At 41.9% G+C, this 14,317-nt stretch overlaps 1 protein-coding gene across 2 annotated transcripts in view; it reads right to left on the reverse strand.

Annotated features, from left to right (window-relative positions):
• Ide (Insulin degrading metalloproteinase) overlaps positions 1 to 14,317 on the reverse strand; it is a 247,923-nt gene that overhangs the window by 92,451 nt on the left and 141,155 nt on the right. For both annotated transcript variants that reach the window (XM_075676326.1, XM_075676325.1), the window contains exons 17-19: positions 14,168 to 14,312; positions 10,970 to 11,080; positions 5,743 to 5,863 (exon numbers count right to left, since the gene is read on the reverse strand). In XM_075676326.1, the coding sequence (XP_075532441.1) occupies positions 5,743 to 5,863; positions 10,970 to 11,080; positions 14,168 to 14,312 (377 nt within the window). The remainder of the gene's footprint in view (positions 1 to 5,742; positions 5,864 to 10,969; positions 11,081 to 14,167; positions 14,313 to 14,317) is intronic.

Here is a 14,317-nt window from a genome sequence, read left to right on the forward strand (position 1 = left end):
CTGCTGCCACCACTGTTCACCTCGAGCACCATCACCGGCCAACGCCAAGCAGCGCCAAAGCGTGTGTTCTAAATCGAGCAAACCCCCACACTTACTACAATAGAGTGAAACCCCGCAGTCCGGATTAATTTTATTCATGATGACCGGGTTAGGGTACATTCGTGTCTGCAGAAGCCTTAATGTAACCGCCTGTGGCCTATTTAATTTAGAATATGGTAGGGGGAATGCCCTGCGTCCTAAGTAATAGTGCTTGGTGATTTCGTTGTAGGTTAACAGTTGGTCCCTGTACTCAGGAGCGGGAGATCCAGCCCCTTCAGGGAGTACACGGCATACTAATCCTCGTGCCTCCCTGTGCGCCACCTCGTTGAGGTTACGCAGGGCTCCCTCCACTGTTCCCATATGCATCGGAAACCAAGTAACCGTGTGCAAAGTGACATCCCTACTCTGCAGCAGTCTGTTAGCCGGTTCTGCAACAAGTCCTCTCGAGAAGGCTTTAATTGCAGATCGCGAGTCACTAAACACCAAAACTCTTCTTGAATCAATTAGTGCTAGAGCAATAGCCACCTATTCGGCAACCCCCGGATCTTTGGTATGAATGGAAGCGGCATTTCTAACTGTCCCTTTGCCATCTACTACCACCACCAAATAAGCATTTTTACCATTAATCGACGCGGCGTCAACAAATGCACATTCCTCCTTCTGATCCTTTGCCTCTCGCAACAAAGCCCTAGCTCTCACGACCAGCCTCCCTACATTGTGCACGGGGTGCACATTCCACGGAAACGGACGAACCATGGTATTTACCCTAACGTTCATGTTCAACTCGTGTAGGGGCGCCCTATCGTGCGACACAGCCACTGATTCTTCAATTGACTCTAAAATATACTTACCTGCTGGTGTCAACCGATCCCTCTGTGCAGTACGCTGAGCCTCGGCAATTTCATCTAAAGTGTTATGCAAACCCAGTCGTAACAACATATCGTTTGACGTAGTCACAGGCAGACCAAGCGCAGCCTTGATGGCTTTTCTGATGAATGCTTCCAATTTATTTTTCTCCCCTTATTCCAATTTAGCATAGCTGCCACATACGAGAAATGACACATAATAAAAGCATGAACTAAGCGCATCGCACCTTCTTCTCCTAAACCCCTATGCCTATTATAGATCCTTCTTATAAGTCTTATGGCCTCCTCCGTCTTCTTGGTAATACGCTGAATGGTTCTAATGTGCGATCCGTTCACTTCGAGTACACCCAGCACCCTGACTGGTTCAACTTTGGGTATCACCGACCCTTCCCTAGTATGAATTCTAATGCGAGGCTCAACTTCCGGTACCAAACCCTTCGGCCTACGACCTAGCTTCTTAGATTTGAATATCCACAACTCCAACTTTTTAGTGGAGCATTTGAGCCCCATGAGACCCAGATACTCCTCCGTAAACGTTACCACCTTATGCAGCCTAGCCTCAAGCTCTCCATCACTACCACCGACACTCCATATAGTAATGTCATGCATTACTAGTCTAGAATAGCCAATATCCTGGACAGTGTCCAGTGTATTAGTCAACTTCGACATCACCAGATTGAATAACAGTACACGGTAGATATAAAAGTTTGATGGAAGAGAAAAAAAGATTAAGGAGATGCATACAAAATGCAAGAATGAATAACTTGTATAGCATACATGATTAACTCAAGCAGGCTAGGTGACTTTGTCACCCCCCCATTTCAAAGGGGATGCCTTTAAATTATCATAATCATAATCATCTTCATTGCAGGTGGCAGATTCAAAGAAGATGGAAGGATTAATTAGTCAGCCGTCAAGATAAGAGACAATTAGGATATTGAGGGAACAAAAAGCAGGGAAGAGATTGATAGAACAAGAGTCATTGCAAGTGTAGTTAATGGTACAGTATAGCCATAGAGCTTTTAAATGTGAAAATTAAGATCGAGATCAGATAGGCAAAAGGCTAAATAGGGATAGATGTAGTAAAACCTGATTAAAAAGTAGGCTAGGAGACTATATGTCCCCTCCCCGTTTCTGAGGGGATGCCAATAAATGGATAATCGTAAAGCAGAAAAGGTTTACGATAATTCAAAGAGCAATGCAGACCTGTCTGAAGCCAGATAAAGGTATCTTATAACATGATATTACAAAAGACAATTCGTTGATGATTATTATACATGCAGAGCATGTGAAAATAACCCAGCAACCCCAGGGCATATTCTATTAGCATGTTGATGCATCTATTCAGTTGTCAAATAAGGCTGTAGTACTGATTTACTCGCATTATGAGCATCCCCCCCCCAACCCCCTAAAAAAGTAACAAAATTTGGGGGTGCATTCATGATGCTGTTTCCTTATTCCTGCTGCACCCATCACCCCTGCACACCAGGCACTCTCTGCTCGCTGCTTTCTTAGCCTGATGTAATTTCCTTTACACCACAGCAGCCCTCACTGCAGTGAATTAGTCTCAATGGGAATTCATAAAGGAAGAGAGAAAAAAAAAATAAAAATGATGAAACAGCTAGCAGCATTGTCATCAAGGGGCTGCATCAACAGGACATTGCTTGAACCAAGGGAACCTATAACACAACCAGATGCGAGACTCCTCATCCTTGCTGAATACCAGACAGACAGAAGTGGGCTGAGAAAAGTTCCTGTTGTAGAATCAACTTACGAGTAGGGGTGTGCGAATACTGAATAGTAGATATTGAATCGAATAATGAATTGAATCAAGAAAAACAGATGAATATCAAGCATCAAATATCAGAAAAATTTTTCACCATATTTAATGCTCATTTTGGGTAATACAGTGCTGCACATGCTCCTAGCACAGCATGACAAGAATGTAGCAAGCTGTCTGTAACATAGGCACACAGAAATAAAGATAGATAGTACTGTCTATTCTTAACAAAGGGAACACCAAATTAGTATGGCAGCACTGATTGCAGCTCTGTTCTAGTATATCAAGGTTTGAAAGTTATTTTTCTTTTATCAAAGGAATTTCCATTGAATACAAGCAAGTGTTTTATGTGGTTTTCCTCTGAAACTAACGAATTAGTGACATTCTGTTGTACTGAATACCCATGAGATTCTCAGTTTAATAGTTGGCCTCTGTTTTGCGGCAATCTTTTATTTATTGCATAGAAAGTTTTCCTTTCCAGTTTTTCTCCAAAATGCAAAAGGGCTATCCTAACTTTAGCCCCTTTTTAGTACTTTAGTAACTTTTTTTTTTCTTTCATGCATTTATAGACCATTTTTTCATGGGTGCCACCATATTGCTACACAGTGGCACCATCTATGGGCAGTTGGCATGCTGGCTTGGGCGAGCGCTCCGTTTTACATGGCCGGTATACACTCAGCGGTACTTTCCGGCGTTTGTTTTCGCGCTCGTGCGGTCTATTTAGTATGACGTGGTATCTGCAACGTGGAAAACGGTTCTATGAGATGCACTGAAGTGGTTTAAGTCGGTATGGCCGGGCTTTCTGCTGGCGTTGAGGCGGACGGAGCACGCAGCGCGATGTGTGCGCGCATGTGTGAGGCTACACTCAGCCTTGGAGATCAAGTGTGTATTTCTGAAAGTTCCATTCACTAATGTGAGCTTACTGCAGTATTATCCTCTAGTTCTAAGGTGCAGTTTAGGAGCAATGAAACATACGGGACGATCATAACAGTGTGGGTACTGTTCTGCGACGATGGGAGCTGTGCTGTTATACTTTGACAAGTATTCAAACTGTTAGCTACAGATTACATTGTGACTACTTGGTTCAGTGGATAAGGTTTCCCCGCATGAATAAAATAGTTTTGGTTAGTAATAACAGCATACCTTACACTGTGAACTATAATCGTCCAGCAAAGCGACCATTTACGAACTGCACGAGCATCCTAAGCAGTGGTAGGTGCTAGATTACAGATACATTTGTCCTACATAGCGCATGGTCCAAGTACGCGACATCAACGTTTATAGATCTATAAACGTTGTGCGGCGTGACTATGCGAAGTTGAACTGTGGCGTTAGCCCATTTTCTCTTTCTTTTTCAAGAAAGAGATGATAACCGAATTTTTTTTTTCAGTTGTGTTCATTCCATTCACTACGACGCACTCACACATATTATGGAAATATTGTTCTCAAAAAAAGCCATCACATTCTTTTTAAGGGATCCATCTTGGATATTGTGGCACATAGCTTATATATGTATTATGCTGGTTCAACAATCGCAGTGATCGCTGTGTTAGGCAATGCCATCGGCCTCATGCAGGAGGCTAGCGTAGACATATAGTGATTTCAAGCCTACTAAAATTGAAATGCGTGAAATGCGTGAGAACTATGCTTGTGTATCATAAATATTTGATAGCGCCTGCCGCTTAGATGTTCCACGGTTGCCTTAGGTTGGCTGTACACGAGCATGCGCTCTCATGCTTTATGTTTTACTCCCTGCGCCAAGCTATCATATAAAGAGCAGATTTACCATTTCATGCTGGTAATACAGAGACGCCGGTTCTCTTTGTTGAATTAAAACCAATATACGCAAATACGCACACCGTGGCTGATGATGCGCGTCACATGCTTGCACCCCCAAGAGATATCTGCATACTGTACGTAGTTACCGATGCACTGAAAGGCTTCCCTGACAAACTTATATAAATGGACATTGCGTAAATTTCACAAAGTATGATCTAAAACATCTCAAAATTGTCCCACAGTACGCAACAGCAATACTTTGAAGCAGCATGGCGCCGGATCGCACAAGCCAGAGAGGAGGAAAGCCTCGGCGCACACCCTTTCCTTCTCACCCAATAAAGGTCGACATGTGCTGTAACACTGCTATGAAGAATGCATTTCCAAATAGCCTGCCAGCAAACATTACTGAATGTGCATAAGCCCAGTGGTGAAGTCAAATGGCACAAGAATGACCCAAAGAGCTATCCTACTTTTTTTGCAGGGGTAAAGCCACTGACAGTTGATGTCAAAAAAGCTAAATATCAAATGAATTCTTAATATCAGAATATTTTTTCACAAAATTTAATGCTTACAGATATTGCGCAATATGGTGCATCACATGCTCAGGAGTCTCCTAGCATCGCATAACAAGAATTTTGCAAGTTACAAGCAACTTAGGGACATAGAAATCTATGTACAATACGGTCTACTTTTAAAGGGAACACCAAATTAGTATGGCAGCACTGATTGCAGCTCAGTTCTAGTAGATGAAGGTTTGACAAAATCTTTTATCAATAGCATTTCAGCTGAATACAATCAAGTGTTTTGTTTTCCTCTCAAACTAATGAATTAGTGATGTTCTGCTGTACTGAATGCCAATGGGGTTCTGTGTTTAATAGTGGACCTGTGTTTTGTGGCAATCTTTTATTTGTTGCATGGGAAGCCTTCATTTCATTTTTCTCCAAAATGCAGAAGGGCCATCCCAACTTTAAAGCAGGTAGGTTATCGCAAGGACAATATACGTGAGAAACGAAATAACCATGCATCATGCGACTCTAGTAGCTGGTGCCGACAGTAAAGTGCCGGCACCGTTTCATTGTCAGGTACAGTGTGATTTGCCACCTGTCAAAGGTTCTAAGACATGCAGGGTCACAGCAGATTCATACAACATTGAATATTCAATTCAATTCGGTGATATTTGATATTTGCACACCCCTACCCAAATGGTTTGGTTCGAAGATAAAGGAAGCTCTGAACTTTTATTTTTTTCCAAAAATTGGTACATCAGCACCAACTTACCTTCTGTGGCTTCGAGCATTTCATTGTGCGACCACACTTTCTGGGCCAGCAGCATGTAAGTGTAGTAGACTGCATGCTGATGAGGTTGCTCAGCACTGAAGTTCTTGAGGCCACGGATGTACTGCAGCACAAACAGTTATTTGCATCACCGTCAAAAGTACAGTTAAAACCTCAATATAACGATGTCGGTAAAAGCAGCAGCTTACTTCGTTATATCGAAATTTCTTTATATTGAAGTCGAACCTTTTATGGAAGTAAGTGCAGTAGCCAATGCATTTTCTTTATACTGAAGGGGCCGTAAGATATTCCAAATTATCAGGCAATTGCAAAAACTAATTTCAATAAGAAAAAATACATTTTGTGGAATTTGAGAGTCGGCAACGAAAGATATAGTTTTGAGCCATGTCAATGATTTGTCAACGCCATATCAATGAATTGGCTCTATAAATTAAGCGAAGCTAGCCACGTTTTCACATGCACTCACCCCCCCGGGGCTGATAGCATCGCCCGCACTAAGACGACGCTATCATAAAAAGTCCCGGCAGCAGGGAGCGAATGCTTCATCTGCCTCTCCAACAAATCCGGTCGCAAAAACTCAAGATTACACAACCCCCAATAATAAACCCGCGGTGGGATAGCTTACATGATGCCACGCCGTCTCGCTCTTTGCACATGCGGCAGATTACCTCTAAAGCAGGGTGCGTGGATGCGTATGCACTCAGCCGCACTTACAGCTCTGCGCAGCTACGACCAAGATGCACGCCAATTTACTGCCCCCCCCCCCCCTTCACGATACCTAAAATGTCTGGGTCGAATGGTAAGGGCGATCTTGAACTATCATTATACTCTCGCCAGGCTAGTCCCTCTGCCTCTCTTGTGCACTTGATCGCGTTACCGCAAGCTTGCACCCCTTCCCCTCTTTCCCTCTGCTCGAGCGGGAAGGCAGCTCATCAGAAGCCACCACCTCTCGTTTCACCCTCGCATACTTTCGGTCACACCTAAAGCACAAAGTGCGCGGGGCCCGATAGGATCTTACCGCACTTGGACTTTATACCAAACATGATAAGGCTCCACTTAGGCATTCGCTCTTGTGGTGCGGCGAGCTATTTGAGAGGTGCGTTTGCAAGCAGCCGCTTGTAATTTAACCATTTGACCATCTGCATCCACAGAAGCGAAATTTCGTTATACTGAAATCGCATACAAACACACTTCGTTAAGTTGAGGTTCTAAATACATGGTCTTCTACGGAAAAGAGGTTATGAAAAGTTAAATACTTCGTTATATCGAGAATTTCGTTATACTGAAGTTCACTATATAGAGGTCTAACTATATACGTCGGGAGCATCCAAGGACACGGTGACGTGACAACTGCTTGACGGTATTTATTTTCCGGTATTGCTAAAAGAGCCAATTAGCACGCAACTTTGGCAGAGCCGTGGCCAAGGCGATAGTATCGCCGAAGTGGATCGTTTCAAAATAGGGCCCTCTTGTCTCCATCGCAGATCTCTTTCAAGATATGGGCCGCACGTCTGTGCCGTACGCAGCAGCCGCCGGAATAGAACCCCTCTCCTGTTTGTGCCAGCCTCGCATGCAAGTTTCAGGAACTCTGAATGCCCATAATGCGGCCCAATTTCCGTCGGTCTCCGCACACGTAATCACTTTCCTTTGAATTGTGGCATTGTGATGAACTCGGTGTGTCTTCGCAGTCGACAATTCCATGCTAATAGAGCAAATGCAGAAAATTGGAAGACGGACGGTGGACTAGCCTAAGCACACGTACTACAGCCCATGGAGGAAGCTACGGTAGCCAGGCTCGAAGCGCGTACAAGGTGGCCATTTTGAAATGCCAATGGCGATATGGTAACGCAGATTTAGGGTCGTGCTCAGTTTTAACACCCACACAATTTTTCTACCTGCTTTATCGGAAAAATATGCACTATCGATTAGAGTAAATACAATAATTTTTTTTGCATTCACCTCATGATAACACAAGGAACGTGTTGTGATGCAAATCCTAGCGGGTATAATATAGTCGCAGCGCCTCTTTAAGTCCATCACAATCACTCTCAGAAAGCCCTTTATCACTGTCTATGAAGAATCACAACATGTCCTCTGCACAGTCCATAACACATTTGATATTCTGCAGTTAAAATCGCAAGCAGAATGGTGGCCTACGCCTCGACTAGGACCCTACCTGGACTAACTATTTCGCTAGTTTATCCTGTGATGCATGCAATTCTCTGTAATGAAAAGAACATGCAATGCGACTTCTTGCTGCTAGTGTAACGTGCTGAGCCATCAATCCTTTTCGGCTCACCCTCACAAGTTTTCACTCGCACCCAAAGCATACAGCGTACGGGGTGTAATAGAATATTATCGCACTTGAACTTTATACTAACACGACGCTGGTCGCTCTCAATCGCATTTGACCATCTGTGTCCGCAGAAGTTTCCTTTCATTGTCTCGGTATTCCTTCCCGGTGGCAGTGAAATTTAATTATAGTGAAATTGTGTATAAACACACTTCATTATATTGAGGTTCTAAATACATGGTGTTCTATGGCCAAGTTATGAAAAGTTAAATACATTGTTATATCGAGGTTTAACTACATTTCATTGTGAGCTACTGTTTTAGCTTTAAAATATTCCTGGGGCAGGCAAAAAATAGTTTTCGCAAGAGATGACATGTATTTGATGCATTCACTGTACCCTATGCGCCATTAAGAGAGATGCTGCCGCTACTGAAGTCGCCATTGGCATCAGAAAGATGTGTGATGACCAGCCAAGTTTGAATTATCTGGCGAGGGCTGATTTCAGGATTGAAATAACGAAAGTTTGGTCCTATAGAAATGTATGGGCACCAGGCAGGACCTTTGGTTAGGATCGAATAACTCAAAGTCAAATTAACAGAAGCCTACTGTACACACCTGCCAACACATGAACTTCAAAATTAGTAAATATCCAGCGGCCATGACACCGAGTGGGGAGGGAGAAAAGGAGACAGGATTATTTTTTTTTAAAGCTTGTTCTGAAGGCACGCCTTTTGTGGGATACATACGCACTCCATTAACGATGATTTATACTCCTGTCAAGCGGGCAAGTTAAGCACACTTACGGGGAGTGCACTTCGGAACCTTGAGTGACACTTTAGGCTATGCGATGCTAAATGGAAAAACGGAGCGCACTGCAGTAAAAAAAAAATTGACAACAGACAAAGAGCGTGTTTTTTGAAGACGTAAATTAAAAAGAAAAAGCTTATAAAAATTAATTGTTTTACTTTGTATTATAAATAAAAACAACCTTAATGTATACTTTTTCAACAAAAAACGAAGATATTATGAGAGTGTTGCAAGTCAATGCCAATCAAGACAAATCTAACCAATCCAGAACAGCATAATTGCATGTGATGAGGCTGCATTTGATCCTGATAGAACAGAATATGAGCAAGTTCTGTTCCGATTATATAGTTGAAAGCTGTTCAAACACTAAAATGAACTTATGTGCCCTTTTTTAACGCATTAAATTTTGTACCATTTAAACCACTGGCGGCGAGGCTACGCACTTGGCCAGCAAAGTTCATTCCATGAGCGCACTCTGACCGGAGTGTAATCTTTTGCAAGTGACACTCCACTTGCGACGTTTAGATTTGGCAATGTGCACTTTAACTGAGTAAGTGCACTTAACCTGCCCACTTGACAGGGGCACAGTACATATCACTTTTACACCAGCAGACAAGCCCCAGATAACATGGTACTGCAGAGACTGAGGAGCAGCACATTGTATTTTGAGATCACAGTGACTTTACTGTTGCTCGTTTTGCCTGCTCCAGGAACTTGTATAAATAAAACTTGTTCTTAGCATGCTACTCCCTCTAGTGTCCTTTCACCATCAGAAGACTTTCTACAGAAGGTGTGGAGACCACCGAGTGAAATGTTTTCACGCATAGAATCCATTTTTTTGTAAAACTTGATGCAACATTAGTAAAATCATAGCACAAGCCCCAATGAATAAAAAATAAGAAAAATTCAGGAGAGTCCACAGGTATGCATAGAGCAATAACAGGCATCTTGAGGACAGTGTGCACTTTTTGTTGCCGTGAGTCACCATTTATGAAAGCCACCTGTTATTCGCACAAGCCTTCAGCCAGTGTGAGACGCGGCTGTATAAGAACTATTCAGTTATATTGCAGAATAACTTAACTGTGATAACCTTACCATCCATCATACAACATGAAAATAACCTCAGATAAATTGCTCTAGACCAGTACTTGCTACTAGTCATATTCAACTGAACTTCGAACTTTAAACTTTATTTGCATGAAGTAGCTTTACGTGATGCGGGAATCCAACGGAAGAAGCTGTCACAGATGACAGCTTGACAAAGCCATGGGCACTCCCTTTACTGGCAGAGAGGCAGTGTACAAACATTCACAATTTAAGAGGAAGCTTTAGCTCGAGTGCTCCTATTTAAATACACGTAAAAGGAGAATTCATTTTTCTCGGCAACCACTGCACCAAATTTGACGAGGTTTGTTGCATTTAAAAGAAAAGCTTAAAATCTAGTGACTATTGGTTTCGAATTTTTTATTTATGTTGGCAATTTTTTATTAAAGATTGGCTAAAATCATAAATTTTCATAAACTATCAAGTTTACAACTCTAACTGAGCAATGAAAAATGATATCACAATTATGTGAATTGCATCTAATAGTACACCTAAAGCAGACAAAATTGATATGTTACACATGAATCTAAAAAAATTTAGTAATATGGAAATACAGCTTTTGCAGAACCCTTGTACAGAACATAACGAATTCACACAAGCTATAAATTGAGATATTGAATTTGTCCGCTTTGAATGGTCTGACGGGTGCCATTTACAGAACTGCGATATCTGTTCTTGATGCAGAGCTAGTAATTTGTAAACTTCGTACTTCTATTTATTTCGAACGTTTGAAAATTTTCTTAACAAAATTCAGGCCCTAAATAGAAATTCCCCTTCCAACAATCACTAGAATTTACCTTTCTCTCTCAAACGCAACAAATTTTGTTAAAATCTGTCCAGGGGTTATTTCATAAAAGTGTTTCTGCATTTTACATGTATTTGAATGGGCCGCATCGGAGTAGGGCCCGAGCTAAAACTTCCTCGTAATATCGCTATCCAGACAAAGCTACAGCTTTTCTATTCACAAATGTAGTTCCTTCACCTAAAAGAACATGTACCACTTACAGATTCCTTGAGAATGTCAAAGCGCTGCTGGTCAACCACAAAGTTCGTCAACTTGTCCATAATCTTGGACAAAAGTACATGCTGCTTATCATTGTAGCCCCTAATGCTCAGCTGAGAAAAAGAAAAAATAAAGTGCAGCAATCAATAACCAAACAAATGGTTCCACTCTAATAATGTCAACACAAGACTCTCACGGAAAATGTTAGCATGGACAAGAAAAAAATGTAACCAATGTGACTAATGCTTCCTGCTATCTATTATTTCATTTAAATTTCATCAACCTAGGACTATTTTTCCCCTAAGGTATACCACTGTAAACATAATAAACTCTGCGATTTTACAAGCCAAAACCACCATCTGATTATCAAGCACGCCGTTAGTGGGAGACATGTGATTAATTTTGACCACCAGGGGTTCTGCACGTGAAGTACAGGAGCATTTATACATTTCACCCCTGTCACAATGCGGCCGCCGCAGGTGGGATCACATGTGCAACCTTAAACTTAGCAGCACAATGCCATAGCCACTATGTCAAAAGACCACATCAAAATACCTGCCAAATGATGAAAGTCACATTCTACAGTACTGCCTTTGCCTTCTAGTACTGCCTTTGCACACATTTCACGAATTAAAAAATTAAATGCTAAGTGTGCACAAAGTATGAAGTATGAGTGAAATCTTATTCACGAGGTTAAGGCAAGACTGTGCCTCTTAAAATCATTTTCTTTATGAACTTACACAGTGTTTACCTATAATTTTTATTGCCTAGCATAAAAGGGGAAGTAGTAAAATTGTCCACCGTCCGTGGCCAGAAAATGTGAGCCAATCCCGGAGATAGTGCAATACATAGCTGACTATGGCCCAGTATTGAACACTTTTTCCAATACAGGAGAAGAATGCAGTCTAAGCCCATTGCATACGTGCTTGACAGCAGCCGGCAGGTGTGGCGTGGTAACGACTCGCTGTCCGTGCAAACATTATGCACATCGGCGCAAAACAGCCTAGGCGACTACTAAACAGCCTACTAAAACCCTCTACGGATGACTACATGCCTACCACAAGACAAGGAGGAGTCAATGATTGTCTATGTGGTATCTAAAACGTGGAAACACTAATGTATCATACTTAACACATTAGTACATAGACCAGTACTCAGTATATTGGGACCAAACACATACAAAAGGAAACACGAGGAAGTAACACAAGACGAACATGAGAGGGAAAGAGAAGACTGTATGTGTATGGAATGTGGAATGTGAAATAGAAGTCCACATGGGTGTAATATGCATTGCTTTTAATTCCACACACATACGCGAACATTACTGTTTCTACAACACATGTACAAAACATCCATAACAGCAGTAGAAGTATGCTGAAGCCAAATATAACATATGCGTATCTTGGATAATTCCCGTTCAGGGAGGTTCCACCATATTTTTTTTTAAGTCAACATCATGTGCTTCTTCGTTTTGACTCATAACCACAACTGCAAAAACTTGTGCATTTTGAGGTGCAATGTCTGCAACACATGCCACGTCTCGTGTCGTGTGAACTTTTATGGTTACCTTTTTAAAAATGTTTTGAAAAAAAAAAACATTGTTAAGTATTAGTACTTGTTAAGTATTTTCCACAAACGTTTGTTGGGTCATAACTTTGGTATAAAAAAATAGCACGAATTTCTCATTTTACTTCTCATGCTCTAAATTACAGATCTGGTATGCCAATATATTTCATACTACCATTTATGGTTTCTTCCATATTACCTGAAAAAAAAAAACTTCTTTAAAGAAATTAGCAGTTTCGGCTGAAGAGCGAAACATTGGCAGCGACAGCAATGTCCAGCAGTGCACTCAAGCTTGCTGATCAATGTTTTAAAAGTACATGAGGTGACACATTGACATGATGCCAGAGTAACAATACTAATGCATGGCAATAACCCCAAGGTAACCACTGCCGCAGAGCAGTAACGGCACCCTGGCAGCTGCCTGACACCTCATGATGCCAGCAGCACTGGAGGTGACTTGCATTGATGTTGCATGAGATACATTCTATGAAAAAATGTCTGCGCTTGTGGCTTGAACTTTACCGTCTTCTCAGACCGCTGTTAGCACAACTGTGTGAATTTGCCCATAGCTACAAAGCAGGAACATTTGTGCACATAAAGCTCCTGTCAGAAGCGGCAGGCAGAATAGTTGCCCTTGCAGCCAAACACCCTGGGCATCTTTCACATCGGACCATGCGGGCTGTGAATGCACAGTGAACACCATGACATCATCACGGTGCCGATGCCAGCGGTGTTAATGTGTCTCAAACGTCTGTATAATTACTACTGCAATAAATTGCAGTAGTAATTACACAATAATTGCAGCACTGCAACTGCACAAGAAAAATGAATACAGAATTACATTCAGCACATTAAAATACATAAGGAGAGCAAATTTCATCACATTCACAAACACACACACACAAAAAAGAAGACCAAGGTTCCTTTTTAAGGTCAAGCACAATGCACTACTGGAATGCTCATCTACATGGCGCATACATAGGGGCCACTTGGCATTATTAGCTGTACGAGGGTCACCTATTACTGCGCTTATGGGATGTGCACTCATGGAGTATGCCAGAGCAACACAGAGGCTATGCAAAATGCTGAGGGCACTGCATTAAAGTCAACCACCTGGGTTTCTTAAACATGTACACATTTCTTGGTACAAGTCTCCTTCATTTCTGCCCCTGCTGGAATTAAACCCACGCCCTTGTGCACAGCAAAAAACATCATAGTCACATAGCAACTGAGCCACCTAGGTATGTTAAATATCACCCAGTTCATCATGCTTATGTTTTTTCTCAGACCTGTGCCTCTCACGGTACATGCATGTATGCATTTCAGCAGCTCAGTCAATGTGTGTACTGAAATGCTAAAGTTCCAAAAGACAAAAAAAAGAATGTGCCAGATTTAGAGTATGGTTGCAAGTAAAGCACAAGGTGCTTTTACAAACTGCCAATTATGCACATACATATGCATGCAAAAGGAAATAGTGTTACATTTGTGCAAATGTTACATTTTGCACCTGCTCCTCTCTATAACAATTGGACTTTACATTTTAATGAAATCAAAATGGCAAGCCACACAAAGCAGCTATACACAGGGGAAGTTACTACACAAAGACAACCTGATTAAGAGTAAGCTGCACATACCACAATGCCATATATGGTGTTGTCAAGGGAGTAGCTGAGGCCGGCCTGCATGGCTGCATATGTGTACTCATTTAGTGCATCTGTGAAAAGCCGCACGAACATGTGCGTCATGTTGGTGTGGTATGGGTCTTGGTATGCAACTGGGCTGGA

This window comes from Dermacentor variabilis, unplaced genomic scaffold, assembly GCF_050947875.1.
Source record: "Dermacentor variabilis isolate Ectoservices unplaced genomic scaffold, ASM5094787v1 scaffold_12, whole genome shotgun sequence".
NCBI lineage: Eukaryota > Metazoa > Arthropoda > Arachnida > Ixodida > Ixodidae > Dermacentor > Dermacentor variabilis.